The sequence below is a fragment of the Eleginops maclovinus genome, chromosome 4 (assembly GCF_036324505.1).
Source record: "Eleginops maclovinus isolate JMC-PN-2008 ecotype Puerto Natales chromosome 4, JC_Emac_rtc_rv5, whole genome shotgun sequence".
Lineage (NCBI taxonomy): Eukaryota > Metazoa > Chordata > Actinopteri > Perciformes > Eleginopidae > Eleginops > Eleginops maclovinus.
The window spans coordinates 13010085-13029077 of record NC_086352.1 but is presented as its reverse complement, the minus strand read 5'-3'; the positions used below and the strand labels follow the sequence as shown (position 1 = coordinate 13029077).

Here is an 18993-nt window from a genome sequence, read left to right as displayed (position 1 = left end):
CAAAATCCCGTTTAAACTATCTCTAGCTTTTTTAACGGCTCTCTGGTCCCATTAAGCTACCTGGCAGATTCACACCTAGCCCGTTATAATCAGTCATCCTCGGTCCGACTGATTCAGCATTTTCCATTTGTCCTACATTTCTTCTGGGACCTTAAAGAAAAGTACTAATAAATATAAAATGTGGAGGGTGTCACGCCTTATATTGCTGACCCAGCAAGATTTTTATGTCCACTACACCGGCAGACAGGCTGCTTCTTTCTGTGTCTACCTCTGCATCCTCCTTTCTCTCAGCGCTCCTCCCTGTCTGTTGTTGTGTTACCTCTGAAGGTGACTTTAATCGTAATGTATCATTTAAAGCGATTATTTCAAATAAGACCATTCAAGTTTTGCTGTTAGTTGTTTTTTTTTGGGGGGGGGTGCATTCTCACCTGTGTGCTACAAAGGACAGTGTAGACATTGAGGAGAGGGAGAACGAGCAACAACTGAGCAAAGGATGGCATTTTCCCCCGGACTTTGGCGTAAATTGTCATGCAGTGCATCCACTCAGATAACAGGATGCTCCTTTGTAGTTTTGATCCTTGCTGCAGAGTTTTAAACTCAGACCTTTTTAATTTTCCCCGCTGTTATTCCACATGTGTTTGTTTTCTTTTAAAGTTTGCTGAAGAGCATGACGATGTTGGAGGATATTCTAATCTGCCATCAGAAGACTTTCTGAAAGCTCCACAGTTACTACACGAGGAGCAGCAATCTATGATGTGTTCTACTGTACGGCAGTAAAGCAGCAGTACAGTAACAAAATCCAATCCTGTGGCAAATAATTACATACAGTGTTCAGGCTGCTATGCAATCTGTCTGTACACTGAAGACTCCATAGCAAAATGTCTCTTATCATAAACCCATCTCCCACTCATCTCTTCCTCCTCTCTGCCCACATCTCTCTATCTTTCAATTTCTTTTCATTTTCTTAATCTTACTTTCATTCCCATTTTTTTTGTATCATCTCACTGCTCAGCTCCTCCCCTCTTCTCTTCCTCTCTCAGGGGTGAGTCTAAACGAGGATGATTTATTATCCTGCTCTGTTTCTCCTTTCCTGCTGAAACACCATTACTGTCAAAGTCACAGCACAAACACCCAGACTCTAACATTTTAACACCTCCCATCCCATATACCAACTCTAACACAGAACAGAGAAATACAATACACACACACATGCAAACAGCATTCATTATTGAATACACCAAAGAGAGCCTTTTTGCACACAAATGCTGAAAAACAACAAACATATATATATATATATATATATATATATATAAAAGAAGCTTACATCATTGTTTCATCCAACAATGTGATATTATAAAAGTCAATATCAAAGTAAACATGAAAAAAATAAGGGAAATAAAACTACATCAACACACTCATGAATGTTGCAAACCGAAGAGAAAGTAGAAATGATTACATTTGGAATACAATAATTGAAGGAGGCTTAATCATTCCTAATCTTCCAATTTATTTAAGTGCCTTCGCTTTATTTTCAAAGACAGGCCAGAATGCATTAAAGCTCTTATGCCTAATTTATTTCTGACCAGTCTGACAAGATAACACAACCATTCCAGCGATTGTACAAAGTCATTTCCACCTACAACTCCATATCTCTGCATGAGATCCAAGTCATGAGCTGAATAAAAAATATAAAGACAGAGGTGGGGAAACAGCAAGATGAAGAGAACAGAAGGGGAATATCAAACAGCCAAAGTGTGAGAAAGATGGGAGAAATAATGGGGGAGCAGGGAAGAAAGTGTGTGTGTGTGTGTGTGTGTGTGTGTGTGTGTGTGTGTGTGTGTGTGTGTGTGTGTGTGTGTGTGTGTGTGTGTGTGTGTGTGTGTGTGTGTGTGTGTGTGTGTGAGAGAGAGAGAGAGTGAATAGGAGTGAAAGAGTGAAGGGGTACCGGGGGTGTGTGACATAGAGTCCCCAGAGTTCTAATTATCACTGTATGAATTATTACATCTGTACAACACATTCAAACCCACACACACACACACACACACACACACACACATACACCTCTGGATCTCCCCTGCAGTCTCAGCTCTCCCTCCATACCCCTCGACCACACCTCTCCTGAGGCGTTTTCTTCCTCCTATCATCTTCCTCTCTTGTGAACCCTCTCTTCCTGTCCCCTCCTAAAACCTCTTCTTTTATCTCAAATTTCAATTTCACTCCCTTTTGCATGTTTGTATCGTATTAACTCCAAAGTTTATGTCTTGCCTCTAATCTGTTGAAGATGATATTTGGCTTCCCACTAAGAGATGCTTATTAAATTCTGAGATGATTATTGTGTCATCGTGGAGAGCTCATTTGATAGGAACAAACCCCCCACAGGCTTTTAAATTGACAAGTATACAAATAAAAAGACGCTTTGGTTGCGAAGATTAAGATGTGGCAGTAGTTGGACTTGCCTCTGCAGGAAAATTGAGTAGAGAGACTGTATTGGATTGTGTTGAAAACATAATCTCACAAGTCAGTGGTTGATGACTGAAAATCTCACACTACAAAAGGCAGCTACACCTACAAAATTGAAATGCTGCAGTTCCTGTCCTCACTGACAAATTCATATCAAGAGATGTTTTCATTTGCATGTTGGTAGCCTGTTACCAATTATTATATTCAGCACGACCAGAGTTAATGTATTCAGTGTCTATGGTAATATTTGCACACCTCACAGACACTTCTGAGAGAAGCTTACCTGGTAGGGATAGAGTGTAACTCCTCCATTAGTGCGGGTCAGGTGCTGATGGGCCTGCAGAGCTGCTGTGCTCAGAACTGCTCCGCTATTATTGCCGGGGCTGCTTACTCCAGTCACTGGTTGCTGTTGGGCAACAGATTTTCCCAAACTGGGGGACCCTACCCTTCTGTCCACCCCACCACCAAGCCCCAGGGAGCTGGGCTTGGACCCCTGTCTGTGCCCCAGGCCTTGAGGTTGTGGGTTTGAGGGAGCACAGCTCGATGTTGGCCCCACGGATGGGCTCCCATGGCCAGAGTTGGATAGTCCGTGGCTCGGGCTGGGCGTTGGGGTCTGGCTGGGGCTTGGGGTTGGCGACTGGGAGGACAGGAGTGAGATGGCAGCAGCGGCTGAGGAGGAGGAGGAGGAAGGGAGAAAAGGGGGAATCCATTCCCGTGACCCAGGACCCCCTGGTGCTCCAGATGCTCCCATAGGACCCGGCGGTCCATGGCGTCCAATGAGGGCCGAGGGGGAAGAGGGGGGAGACAAATCCCACTGGTCGAGAGTGAGAACCATGCGCACGGCTTCCTGTTTGAGCTGAGTGAGGTGAGTGGCGCAGACATCGCAGCGACTGTCACGCTCGTTCCACGCCCGCCGAGAACTGTTGGGCACCTGAAGCTTATCGTGAAGGAGGAGCGAGAAGGAGGGATCCTGAAGGGAGAGAGAAACAGAAAGCTAAGAATTAGAAGAAAATATTGAAGGAAATTGAAGTTCTTCTTCTAGTTCTTCGAAAGATGTAACTGCATTGTGGAAAGGTGAGAAGAGAGAGAGGAGAGGAGAGAAGAGAAGAGGTCAGAAGAGAAGAGGAGAGGATAACAAATGATAGGCATGCTGAACAAATCACAACTGTGATTATTTATAGAAAATCCAAGAAACATTGCCCTGTAGCCTGGGAGAGATGAGAAGGACGTGCAATTGCAAAAACACACACACACACACACACACACACACACACACACACACACACACACACACACACACACACACACACACACACACACACAGTAGGTCCTTAGGGTGTAAAGGGTAAAAGTGTCACAGCAGCCGGCAGCAAGGAGAGGCCTTTAACACAGAAATGAAAACCACTAACCTACTCAGTCTCTCTTATTCTCCCCTTTCTTTCTCAGCTTGAATTTTGACATTGTACCTTTGAAGCATGTGTAAAGAGTCTTGGTGCAATAGCTACTATAAATATAAAATGTTGTATCCCTAAAAGTATGACTGTTCATTTCTAGAACTGAGAAATTACAACCCAATAATAAACAACAAGTGTCCTGTTTGAAGACACAGTATCAAAAGTGCTTTTTTTAAAGTGTATTATATACAGTATAGTGTATATCTTCAATATAGAGATTTTGTTGAGATATTTTCACAAACCAATCTTAATGATTTGTCAATAACCTGCATGTTGCATTTGAAATGTATTTCATGTGGTTCATCCTCCAATGACCCGGTCCTGATTCAGCTCACTGTCAATACGCTGCACTTTTGCAGGTTTAGGCTTTAGGACTTTTCTGATAACAGTTTCAGAAGAATTTCATGCTCTGGTAGATACCAAACAGTCGGAGCAATGCCGGTCATTTCACCGCCACAAATAGACCCCTTTTGTGTACAGGTCAACTGGCCAAAGTAATGGACTATAGAAGCTGCCCAAAGTGAAGGATCATGTGTAAGTGGTTTAGAGTATTAGAAGATTGGTCACAGTTTGTGTAAAGTGCCGACCTTTCTATTTCTGCTGCATTTATTTGTTGACTAAAAATGTTGGCGAACTCTACCAAGGCTTTTTTTTGGGATAAATGTTTGACACAAATGCATTCTTCTTTGTCAGTTTGGACAAAATAGATATACAGAAACACAATTTAAAAATGCCATAATGCACCTTTTGTCTCCTTATTTGTCTCCTTACTTTGGTCCAATGTGTGTTGCCCTCTGTCTCTCAGAGTGTTTGGCTGGTCAAGTTGCTCATCCTAGTGTTCTTTCTTGTGTACATAAATCTGGATATTTGTCCAATTTGTTTGGCCAGTTATCTGTGCATGAATTCATAGTAGGTGTGCGTAGGTGTGCATGCGTTTTTCCAGACTAATTGGAGCCCCTTGAATAGAGCAAAGCTGCTCTAAATCTCCTGCCTCGACTCTCTGCTCTAAATATCAGAGTTAACAAGCAAAACACACGCACACGCCCCGATACACATCTGTGTCTAAAGCGCATTTAACCTTCTTCAATACATTTCAGTTTTCCACAACATATAAATCACTTAAACCAAGAAAATATCATTGAATATATAAACAGTTTTCCTTATAAAAGTCTGGCTTTACTTGGGGCCTTGAGACTAAAATGAGTGTGACGTTGAGAGGTAATTGTCAGTGTAGATGAAGTGTGTGTCTGCTCCTGTGGTAGGTTGTGCCAGCTCACTTGATAACTGTAATTATCTTTTCTGCTTTCAACAGGCAGATATTTTCTGTACCTCTAAGGCCAGGTATCTGTGTAGTGCCTGATCTTTTTCTGTTTCAGCAACTCAGTGTACATGTAAACATCATCTCAGGCTCTTTCAGTTTTGATCCGACAGTAAAGAACATACACACAGTCTCCTCAACACTGAAACATGTTACTATTCTATGATTTTTTATGTTAGTCTCTGCTTACTCCTCGCTTTAAATAACATGAAATATTTTCGTGTAAACTGCTTTCTTTTCAATTACTGATATTAGTAAGTGCTGTTGCATCTCAAAAACAGCTGATACTTTCCCCATCCTCTAAAAGAACGTTATCATAGAGAGTACTCCACATTTGCGACTGCATTTTCCTCAGACTGAAACTATAATAGTTAGGGACGCACGATGATATTAGCTCATTATCAGTATCTGCAGATAAAGGACCAATATGGTAAACAAAACATATGTCCCACAATGAATATGTTCATTTTAAGAAAGTATTTTATTTTTGCATCTGCCAGTGGGCTTTCACAGTAACAGGTGTAATAATATGGTAATCCCAACGCGGGAGGGACTTGTTCTCGATAATTGATTCCGAAAAAAGTGCTTTGGTCAATTGGCCAAAATAAAAAATAAATGCAAACTGCCAGAAATTAATTAAAGAACAGCCCTAGTTTAACCAGTAATGTGATGTCATAATAGTAGTCACCAACTACACAGGTTAATTTATGCAAGTCTATGCAGCAAACACATACATCTGAACTTCTGTTTGGATATCCAGTGAATCAACCGAGACTGGGTTGAGTGCATCAAGCCAGGTAATAGGCTGTGTGTGTAGTATTAATCAAATTGATGGGAAGGCACTCTTAGCTTAGTGAAGCTTAATCAATACATGAGTTATGGAGATCAAGCATGTGTATAGATGTGTCTAATCAATAGGCATGTGGTGGACAGAGGTTATCTCTCAGACAATCAGACAGTAAGACAGAGAAACAGAAGATTGACAGGACAGCTAGAAAAACAGGGATGTATTTATAAATAATGAGTGACTGACAGGTAGCACAGCAGATGTGTAAGGGGTAGCTATCTAGCTAAAGTAGCCTCTGTTTACATGGATTTATATTATATACTGGCTGTTATCTTTTGACACCGACAAAACAGTCTTACAACTATATAAAAACCCCATTTCATTTCAGTGTTTCTCTCAATAGCCTACCCAACTGTAGATAAAGAACTCTGTATGTGTGGTCAGCCTCCTTGGTGGCCCTTACTTGTAATGTAATAAGAGCCTATTAGTAAGAAAAAGAGAGTGAATGCAACACAGAAATAAACCTCTATCAATGACAGGCCTGTTTTTCTCAATCAATATACAGTCTGTGTGTGGAAGGGTGTGTCCACTCCACACACAAAGCAATATCTCTTCCTATATTAAAATGCAGCCTCTCAATGAGAGCATTGCCTGCTAGGCTATGTCAACAAACCACAAGACCACACGATACACACACGCAAACACACTTACACCCACACACAGGCATACACGCATGAGGGGAGCTCTTAACTTTGGCAAGCATTTGAGTGGTGTGTTTGCGTTTATGGATAAAGGCTACCTTGTTTCTCAGGCAATCTAAGTAGTGTTAAGAAAGAGTAACATGTTTTTAAAACAAACATACATACTGTACACGCAGGCTTAAAAAAACACAAATTCCTGGCAGACATGAGGCATTGCACACACACATGCACACACACACACACACAACTCTGCAGAGCTACCTGCATAAGAGGAGTCAGACGCGGGGAACACAGCTGAGGTTGAAGCAGATTTAAAATGCAGTTGACTGAATGTTTTTTTTCAGTTTCTCACTGTGTGTTCGGGGTTATGGTACTTTTCGCATTGGGTGCAGAAATTGTGAATTTCACTTAAAATGTCGGCTAATTTTCTTGCATCCTTCTAAGACGAGAGAAGTAATGAAAGCATCGTGGATAATGACCACACAACAGATTCAAGTGCACTTAAGGAGCTCTCCCTGTGTGACTGAAATGTTTCTTTACAAAGAGTAATTTTCTATTTTAAATGAGTCTGATACGAAAAGCATTCGTTCCCGGTGGTTGAATTGCCCTACCAAGCTATCTTTATTGTAGCTGCACGGAAAATATATAATGTAACGTCAACTACTTCTGGCCACTTACCCATGGTAAAGGGAGGGATAACGATAATCAAACATTGAAATGATAGAGTGGGAGAAGAGCATGCCAATGCACGAACCCTTAAGCCCTTCAAGGGTGTGTGTGTGTGTGTGTGTGTGTGTGTGTGTGTGTGTGTGTGTGTGTGTGTGTGTGTGTGTGTGTGTTTGTGTGTTAAGATTTGAAGTGAAGCAGTGTGTGTTTAGCCATATTATGTATAAAAGCTCATATGAAAAAAAGATATACCTTTCAGTGTTCTTTCTACAGATATCACAGTATTCAATCACTGAAAGTCTAATTTCACTGACTGTTCATATTGGTCGTAATAAAATGTGTTTCAGATAGATAAATTAAACCACTTTGAAGAAATTGTGAAACCATCCTCAAATCATTGCCAAATAGCCCTGATGTTCCTACTTGGAAATTATTGGTGATGTTAGATCCCTGCCAACAAAGAAAGGAACATTAATCTCATTTGGCTCCTTTCGACCTCTCTGTTTCTCTCTGTCACACCCACTCAAACACATGCACAGCAGACAGGAGAAATAAAGTGGACACGGTGTACGATTCTTCAGATGAGGGCCTTGTTGTTCCAAATTAACCAGATTGGGGGAGCAGCCAAACTGCCTGATTAAAAAAAGGGGGAAAAGGAGAGCCGTGTTTTGTGGAAGAGAAAGAGGGGGTGTAGGAAATAAAGTTCTGCAGATACTGGATACTGGCCTTAAATACACACACACAGACACACACACACACACACACAGACACAGACACATACACACACACGTTTAACATCATTAACAGTACAACCACTGTTTCGCTTTCTGCCCTCTCATTGACCCTATTTCTTTATTTATCTTCCCTCTAATGCTTCCTTTTTGTTATTTCCAGCTCATCCTTCAGTAAAACACACACACACACACACAAATGTGTATGTAGAAATCGCAGTGGGAGATATTAAATGTTCTTAAGTCTTATGTTTTTTATAATGTTATATTACAGAACTGGATTGTTAGAATAATGACATTGTTTGATAAGAACATCTAATTGTGAACATTTATATTTGCTGCCCTTTCATTATTTCATCTCTCTTCCAGGCGTCTCTTCACGTCGGAGTTCATCAGTATTCTGTGAGTGACTCAATCAGTCTCAGCTCCCCAGACGTGTGTGTGTGTGTGTGTGTGTGTGTGTGTGTGTGTGTGTGTGTGTGTGTGTGTGTGTGTGTGTGTATGCGTGTGTGTGTGTGTCAGTGTGATTCATTTCCTCATACAAGGGCAGACAAACTCAGCCTCTGCTCTACTGTGCGAGGATGGAGTGAGTGACAGAAAGAGAGACAAAGTCCTAGCTAACTGAACAATGACCTCGACGACTCTTTAGTGTTTTGAAAATCAGTTAGATTTGATATGAAAAGACAGCTCAGCTCTGTTTGTCCATTACTGTTGTTTTTGTGTGTGAAGAAGCCTGTATGAGCGAATAGAGGCAAAGGGTTCAGGAAATGGGCTGTCAAACACAGCGAGACACATCCCTTTGATACACACAAAGATAGATAGCCAAACACACACTCTGTGCACCACTGACTGGATATAAGCCAACATTTTGACACTGAACTCTGTGGTTGCAACCCACCTCCATTATAATCTCTCTGTTTTTCAAACCTTTGCTATCCCCTGTTTTCACTTCTACTATATTTAGCTACAGTGTGATGCATGACACTAATGAGGAGAAAAAGCGAGATGGCAGAGCCGAGAAGATAGGAAACGACATGACAGAAAATGGTTTAATTCTTAAACACAAAGCAGAGGAGGAACACGCTTTGAATCGGTTATAGCCAGAATGACACTGGTTTATTGGCAGGCGAGTGTGTGTGTCTGTGCATGTGGGTAATCAGTTACCCATGAGTAACCAAGGAAGGTAAACCTTTCTCCTCCCCCTTACTCATTTACCTCCTCCCATCTCTCTCTTCATTCATTTCACCACTACTTGCTCCTGTAAACACCCTATATATACACACACACACACACACACACACACACACACACACACACACACACACACACACACACACACACACACACACACACACATCTCATCAGGTCTGGGATCAGTGAATTCATGCAGAGAAGATTCAGACGGTCTCTTGCACCTGCTCTGAGATGACACACACACACACACACACACACACACACACACACACACACACACACACACACACACACAAACACAGAGGTAGGAGTGCGTCAGTGTGATAACAACACGACAAAGAATGAAAAATGGAAACCATCCTGAAGACACTGGGAAGAAAAAACTATAAATTTCAAGTGTGTTGGTGGCTCATGATCACCAGTGGTGTATGATAGAGGATGATAGTTTACGTGTGTGTACTGTGGGTGTGTGCATGTGAATGATTGAGCCTGATGTCTGTGCAGGTGCAAGGTCAATATTGCAGTGGTTATAAATGACATCACACACACACACCAAACATATGGTTGTGCACACAGATAGACAAATGTTACCCTGACAGAGGTCAAGCACAGAGCTCTCTCACTATCTCTCCTAAAACACACTCTGTCTGTCTGTCACTGTCTCTCTCTTTTGCTGTTTCTCTCTCAGACTTCTACATTCAAGTACGTTATTAAAGGACCAAATGTCAGCTCGGAACAAAATTCAGCAACGTCAAAAGCTACAGGGCGGCAGTGGCTTAGTCTATAAGGGCTTGGACTGTGGTCCAAAGGGTCGCCGATTCACGTCCCGATTGGACCAGAATAATGGAGTGAGCTGTTAGCTGGAGAGATGCCAGTTCTCCTCCTGAGCCACTGCCGAGGTGCCCTTGAGCAAGGCACCAAACCCTGAAACTGCTCGCTGGTGCCGGGTACCTGGCAGCCTCCCTGCTCTGCCACCTCTCCTGCATGTGTGTGGTTGTTTGTGCATTTATATCATTCTTGCTTGTGCATGTATATCCTCCCTGTTTTGGAGTCTCTGCAATGGTAACATCTGGAGAGGAAGGATAACAAAAGTGATCACCTTGTTTGATAATGAAGAAGACATTGTGAAGGTTATAGAGCTCTAAAATCTTCCAGCCCTGATTTACTGCGGCTATTTGTCAAAATGTCATCAGCAGGGGACACATCATTCACCGCACCACGCTAGCTTTATTAACTAACCCAACAGAATGTAGCCTAGGCTTTTTATCAGTAGTGCATACTGTATCTGCAATTTAAACAGATTTAAATCACCATCGTTGTTTAATCAGTATGTTCCCCATTAAAAATGAGTCTGTGTGAAGAAGAAGGTCAGTAAAAAGAATAATAGGAATACAATTGTAAGTAAGTGATAGTAAGAAAAGAATATATATATTTATACATGTATACTGTATATTAATTTGAGTATAATCACCTCAAGCAAAAAGTCGTTTTGTCGGGAGCTGAGAATGAGCCCTCGATACCTACAAAGAGAGGAGCTCCTCTTCACTGGAGACTGCCGTGTTTCTAAACAAAGTATCCCAGAAAAGAGAAATTCAAACACTTGCTCTAACTTTTCAAATGTTTTTATGTAACCTGAAGGCCACCGTAGGTTCGATGACTTGCTTGTTAAACTGCGGTAATATTAGCTGCAGAGTGTCAAAGCGTGATTACAGCAGCTTTTATTTTTCTTTATTCAATCGTCTTTATATAGTTGCTTCTACGATATTGCTGAAATGGAAACCTTGCCTCTGACCAAGGCAAAGATGGTAAAATACACCACAATATTACCACGGTTTCTCACTAGTGCCTCGTGATACTGCAGTGTTGGAAACGGAGGGGTGAGTGAAGGGGTATTCACCGCTGCATTGCACTATATCCTATGCTTTTAAAAGAAAAACATCAGTGGAAAATAAACGTACCTAGCTCTCCCCTCTCTCGCTCATTAATACCTGATTCCACCCCCCCCCCTCTCTCTCTGAAGTACGTCTCCCTTAATCACTTTTTTAATTGGTCATTTCTTCATATGATTCATAATGGATGTAGGAGTTAGATTGGCTAGGACACAATGGAAACCTATTATACACACACACACACACACACACTTTTGCACACATGCATAAAGTCGCTTATGCATACATTTAGAAAAGCACACACACACTTTTGTCTGCACACATGTACACACACTCCCTTGCGATGTTGACATGCTATATTAATAACACCAGAAAACACATTACAATGTTTGTGTTGCCATAGCAATGTAGAGCCTAATTAAAATACACAACTAACTAGCTATAGGGGATGATAATAACCTGCTGCATTCTTTCTCGCTGGAGACTGAACGTGTGCACATATGTGTATGTGGGTGTAGCATGTGTGCACTGTATAATGGTGTGTGAGATGGTGTCGCCTCATGCTATCAGTAATAATACAAATGTCAGTTGTGATATCATCCAAGACGCCGTGCAGCTGCAGTGAGTTTAGGACAGCTAGGTTGGTTCAGAGGAGAGCATGGTTTCACAGGCTTTGATGTGTAGATCTTCATAGATGTTAGCGCCCCTTTGAAATGTCATTTCTTGTAATGGCTGTGGGCAAGCGACGCTCTTGAAGCAAGGTCAGTGTGGAAGTCTTTAAAGGAAGCCTTCAGAGAGGCTTTGAAGCACTTCCATAGACCATGTTGGTGACGTACCTTGAACTGCTGCCCGCCAGAGGCTATGTTCATGCAACCTATGTTTGGAATTGACGTCTTTGATTAATTGGCTGTCTGAACATTGCCATGGATTATCCTGGGTTAAGTGCTCATCTGTCCTTCTGCTCCACAAAGTTGTGTTTTCCTTACTGCACACACATATGCACATATGCAAAAATAGCATTGCTTGATCTGTGTGTGTTTCTGTGTATGTGGGTATAGTGGAATGGTAAACCCAATCAAAAAGAGTATAAATACTAGAAACCGATGCTATGGTCAGATCATATCAACACTCTCTGTAGTGCCCTCATCCAAATGTAATAAGTGTTAGTATTTCTGAATTTGTTGTTCATGCATATTTTATGTATTCATGTATATTTCAGAGTGTGTGTCTGTCAGTGTGTATACTATATACTATGCGTGGCAAATGCTGCCGTCTCATTAACAGCCTGAGCTATGAATCTTGTCCGAGCTTGTAAAGTGCCAAGTCTACAGAGCAGCCCCTTGCCACGATGTAAATGAGCTAGCTTTCTGGAAGAGTGCCTGGCTTTTACTAGCTGGCCATCCAATCAGCACCCAGCTGTAAATGAAAATACAGTAGTTGTTTTTTTATGTGGAAGTTGCTTAACGGTGCCTGTTTTTAAATGATCTGGCTATCTACGGTGGTGCCTGTCTGTAAATTAAGTGCATATAAACTCTGCTGCATGTTTTTAAATTAGCCCACCATTTGCATCAGAGCTGCACTGTAAATGAAACACTAGCTACCAAAGTTACTGTATATGTGGAAACAATCTACTTCGATGTGTTAGCTAGCTGCCAATTAGATAGTTGTCTGAATATAGATGAGGAACATCACTTCAATCCTTGTTAAGTGGGAAAATAATCTATTTATTGCAAGTCTTTACATAGCTCAAAGTAAAACTAAAAAAATAGAGCCAATTTTGATACCATCCTCTCCATGTTTTTCCTTAATCTGTCAACAAAAAGGTCTTAATATATAATGTCTGATTGAACAAATAATGTATAGAGAGACGGTAAGGTGGTGGCGAGCTCCGTAGGGATTTGGCTTGGGAACCGGAGGGTCACCGGTTCAAATCCCCGAAAGACCAAGTACTACCGAGGTGTCCCTCACTGTTCCCTACACTGCTCTCCGTCCGCTGTACATATGTCCGCTCACTGCTCCTAACAGAATGTAAATTTCCCCTCTGTGGGACGATAAAGGGTTCCTTCATAACCTTACATTGTATAACTATGTCATCCATGAGTCTAAATGATTTCTAATAGTATTCTCTTTGATATGTTACAATGAATTGGTTGTTGATTTATATCAGGGCCTGAGAGTCAAAATGGCTGGTTATTGCATGTAAGACATTTCAGATGATTTTACACCACAGGATATTGAACCACAAAGATCCATGCCTCAGATCAGTCTAAAACACTTGACTATAATGTACTCAACCAGCTTTACTAACAACTACGCTGAGTAGGGACAGTATCAGCAATATTTAATACTCTTCAGAAAACTTCTGCCCACAAGTTGTAACAGTTTGATTTTATAATAAATTATGATTCATTGAGTTTCTCTTTCACAAATGTTTATCCCACTTTTGTCCCTCACCTACTTCTTCTATCAGCCCCCTTACACCCCGTCCCATCCTCTCACTTCTTTATCCCTCACACTGCCTCTACTTTTGCTCCCAACTCTTTCTATCCCTCTCTCTCCCCCTGACAGTGATAAATTGCTAGATGGTTTGGGTAATCCATCTTGTCGTACCCCTCACCTGAACACACACTCCCACACTCCTCCCTTGCGCCCTTCTTTTCCTCTTCATTTCCCCCATCCATCCATTCAACCCCACTGTATCCTTCCATCTCAAGGTTAGTGAAGCTCAGTGAGGAGGAACTACAGGTAAAGATCTGCCTGACAACTCACGCTCATACATGGTTGCATACACACAGAAACAGGTGAACAGTGTGCATACGGAAACGGTGTGGGCCCATTACACACACAAAATCACAAACTCAAATATACAAACTCAGTCAGGGTTTTTCTTGGCTCAGAATAATGCAAAAAGCAGTACAGTATGCTAACAGTGAACTACTACAGAATTTAATGGGAAAATAACTTCAACCATGTGCCAGGCTGTGGTTCTACATAACAACTCTACTAAAATAGGCCCCTTGCAATGACTTATATATTGTTAACTGTAATAAAATGTTGTGATTAGCTTGTCATGATGATGTTAGTATTCGTGCCAGAAAACCACAAACTCCGGAAAAAGCAACCTTTGTAACACGTCAATATTTTTGGCCCAATACGTTTGTCTACCTCTTAACTAAAAAGTGAAGTCGAAGTCCACTTTATTGTCAAAATGTCCACATCTGTTATACAAAACATTAAAATACCGTTTCTGGCAGTCCCACAGTGCAAAAATAAACAAGAACATAAAACATAAAAATAAGAGCCTAGAAAAAAAAGGGGGAGTAAAAAGGGGTATACAAAAAAAGCTAAGCAATATATACATATATTAGATACAATCAACACAATATGACACTAGTGCAACTAAAAATGATCAAATAAAAAAGGTGAATCAGTAATTTACAAAAAAGGAGAAGAGTCATAGTGGCTCTGTGAGGTTGTACTAAAGCAAATAGCTCAAATCTTAAGCAGGTTTAATAATAACAATGTTCAATCATAGTTTAGCATTTAAGCATGCAGACATTTTTAAGTAGCACTCCACAAAATATTGCAATACATTATTTTTACAGACCACCTCATGTATTAACAGTACACTGAGATAACACAAAAACAGGAATCTGTCAAATCTGAATGTATAGTCCAAAAATCATGTGAGGACAATAAAACAATAACTATACTTTGAAAAACTAATTAAACAAACCATGTAATCTGTGTTTGTCTAGGACTTCAAACCAAAGTGTCAGGTGATTCCCCCAGGCCTGCACAAAGAGCTTTTATGTGTTTTAACATAAACCTTGAACCTCCTCAGGGTGTGCTGGATTCATCCTGTGAGCCTTTAAAAAACTAAAACACTTTTTAACAGTCCTATATCCATGAAAGTCAACTGAGCGTGCTTGCTCTTTTCCAGGCTTCATAATCACACTCATTCATACAGAGGAGCTCCCTAAATCGACCACAGTGCTCCTCTGTTGGACGCTGACCTCCTCTTAGGGAGCAGCTGAGGTTTGAGAGTCTTGCTCAAGAGCGCAGTTGTTTTTAAGATAGGGGAGACTTGTTCAGCCAGTTTCACACAGACCTTACACCTAGATTCAACATGACAACCGTACAGCCACAAGCTTGCATTGCTAGACCTGCTGCTGATCCAGAAGATGTTTATCAGTCAGGTATAACTTATGCTTTGTGGGATATCAGATCAGATTCAGTGAGACCGAGTACAGAGTAAAAAGGGGAGATGCAGAGATATATGGAGGTTAAGATTAAGGAGGAAGGACCTTGCTTTAGTATGACTCCCTCTCTGACACTATATGTAGCCTGGTGTACAGTCAATATCAGATAACAGTAAACAACAACAACCATTTCAAACCCTCTAAATCGAGCCCCGCAGGCTCCATCTGCTCAAGGTAATTGGAAAGTTTAACGGCTAGAGGCTATTCTCTGTGTCTGATTGAAGCACAGTCTGGGAACAAACAGCCAATTTTATTCTCTCTCTCTCTTTTTCTCTCTCTCACACACACACACACACACACACACACACGCACATAATCTTCTTCAATCTATGCCTTGCTACCTTTGTGTAACCTGTTACTTTAAACCTCTATGTAGTTTCTTTCTCCACCTTTCCTTTCCTTCCCTCGCTCTTTTATCTTCCACTCCCTCCATTTTGTTGATAAGCTGGAGAGAAGAATGATGTGAGGATGCAGCTCGGCTGAGATGGATGATTAGCATTAGGAGAAAGTGAATGCTATTTATGTCTTGTAGTGGGTATTGGGCGAGTGAGTGGTGGCAAATGGAAGGACTGGCAGGGGACAAATCAAGTAATAAGGATGTGTTTGTTAAGAAGGGGTTTACTTTACCCAGATACTATAAAACAATTTGCATCGCAGCTGGAGCACTGCAGAAAGTAATCCAAAACACAAAGCAGGGAAGGACATTAAAGGAAAGGTTTGCCAAAGACATGTTTAATATTGGAACCACATAAAAGTACTTCAGTAATTGATCCATAACAACTACAGTGAAGTTTTCCATGTAACCGGACTGGAAGCAGTAGCTTAAATGTCATCCTTGTTCCCATTTCACCTCCTGCCCTTTACAATGGTCTGACACAATGCATCCACAGTGCTGCCTGAAATACACACAGACACACACACAGACACACACACACACACACACACACACACACACACACACACACACACACACACACACACACACACACACACACACACACACACACAGACACAGTTCTCTTCTCATCCTATCTTTGGCACTAGACAGCCTCTTAACCTATATAGTTAAGCCAGGAATGTACGAACACAATTTTGCAGCCCTGCAGTGAGCAGCGTACTTAGGACAGGAATGCCATGACAGTACTTGTAAAACATAAACGACTGACTGGCAGAGCCCTGGCTCTAATTTTGACCCCAAAAGGTAGGTCTGTTGTCATAGTAAGGACTCTAAAAGAAACTTATATTTCTTGAATAAAAACAGCAGTGATTTGAAAACCATTGTTGCGAGGGACATTGCAAAGAAAAACAGAAAACATGATCTTTTATACTATAGATAGTAAGGCATTAGGGCCATGATGATGTCAATAGTTATTTTGTTATTATGCTATTTGTGAGACCCTTAAACACCAACATGGTGGAGGATGGTTGTTCACAGTATGGTACACTAGTGAGATCATACTCTGTAAATAAACCTGCAAGCTGACACAAACACTGCACAGCAACAAGTCTACAGGAGGCTGTATGCATGTGTATTGACACACAAAAAAACATGATCCCTCTCCCTCTAAATGCTGTCGCTCTATTAGATTTGTCTGTATGTATCCTGATGATTTCATCCCCTCTTGTATTTCTCCCACACTGCTGCACATCCAATAATCAACAACCAAAGTTGAGACATAAACAAATCTCGTCTAACAAGATGACTTTTTATGCAGCAGATCAACTTCTTATTAACAAACTTTTGCAAACGTTTACAATACTCATCAAAGTGGCAGAAAGCATTTTTAATAAATATGAAGTCAGACCTACCCAGAGTTGCTACTTGGACGTACATAGACATGGATAAAGTATCTTTCTCTTTTTAATGTAACCCTTGAATCCTGACCCTAAAATCAGTCCATGGAAGAAGTAGGGCCCAGCCAAAATGCCCTCAATTTCCAAGTTCACTGACTTTGACATGGTGAAACTTAAATAAGTTTTCACAAAGTTAAGCACAGACATACACATTATTCCTGTCACTCACACCTCAGTCTGTCATGAGATTTTCCTAGTGTGAGATACCCAAGATAGATGTGTAACATCTGACAATGTGATAGCCCGTGACGATGCACTGTGTGTGTGCGAGCTGTGTTTCTGTGTGATATATCAGCCCATGACAGCAGGTTGGCTAATATTAAAAGTGTGGTTGGCAGCTCTTCAAATAGACCGTTCAGCGAGGGAGACTTCACAGTATCACAGTGTTGGAGCTGGCACCTGCAGCTACAGTACTAGAACATTTTTACTTTTCATCTTTCCTCTGGATGATGCAATCAAAAACTTTTAGAAGTCTGAGGAGAGTGCACAGGGGAACAAATCTGTCTCACAAGGAAATACATATTTTGCACGACAGATAAGACGGACAGACCGATATACAAGACTGACAGACAGACAGAAAGACCTATATATATATGTATATACAGTATATGGACAGATCAATAGATAGACAGACGGACGGAAAGACAAGACAGACAGACAGACAGACAGACAGACAGACAGACAGACAGACAGACAGAAAGACCTATATATATATATATGTATATACAGTATATGGACAGATCGATAGATAGACAGATGGACGGAAAGACAAGACAGACAGACAGACAGACAGACAGACAGACAGACAGACAGACAGACAGACAGACAGACAGACAGACAGACAGACAGACAGACAGACAGACAATATAAAGCAATATTCTTTATTTAATATATGCCATTTGAAAGTCTGGACAGGTGTAGACAGACAGAGGAGACAGGTGCATCACTACTGTAATGTCCTCCACTTATTTCTGTTCTGTTGAAATGATGGAGAGGCAGTTGCCATGGTAGCTATGGACCTCATGGCAGCAGGTGCTGTTGCCACTTTCACCAGTGCAGTGGGCTCTTGGTGCACATACACGTATCTGTGTGTGTGTGTGTGTGTGTGTGTGTGTGTGTGTGTGTGTGTGTGTGTGTGTGTGTGTGTTTGCTCATTTATGTGTTTTCATATCAACCTCAAGGCGCCCTGGATGTGTGTGTTGTGTCAGCATCAGTGTGTTTGGGTGTGTTCCCTCATGCATGTGATTGGCCTCTTACTGCAGGAGTGGTGTTTGTTTTAGTCTTGTGGTCTGTGAGGTATTCAGAGGTGTAATAAATGCAGAACTGTCTTTACTTGTCACTGTTTGTGCACTACATGTGTTTATTTCAAGGATACTCAACTTGTTGTACCCAGGGGGCTACTTTTGCAAATTTACAAGATGGGAACCGTTAATAACATCAAAGGCAATATCTTTTGCATCTTGGCAAGGTTTTCGCATTCAAACATTTCTATCTATCAAGTTTCCATCTACCACCAAGACAGGAAGAAAGGGGATAGAGAAAGGCATGAAGTGATCACAAATGTCCCCGTCCAAAAACAAGACCGCTTGACCACAAGGATGCCACATGTCAAAGATCCAATGATACTTATTCTAAGTGACAAAAACAAGCATCCAAGTGTTCTTTTTAAAAGAGCAA

General features: G+C 41.2%; 1 protein-coding gene across 1 annotated transcript in view; it reads right to left on the bottom strand.

Annotated features, from left to right (window-relative positions):
* kif26ba (kinesin family member 26Ba) overlaps positions 1-18993 on the bottom strand; it is a 78063-nt gene that overhangs the window by 50842 nt on the left and 8228 nt on the right. Inside the window, 1 exon segment of the mRNA XM_063880675.1 lies at positions 2744-3430. Within this exon segment, the coding sequence (XP_063736745.1) occupies positions 2744-3430 (687 nt within the window).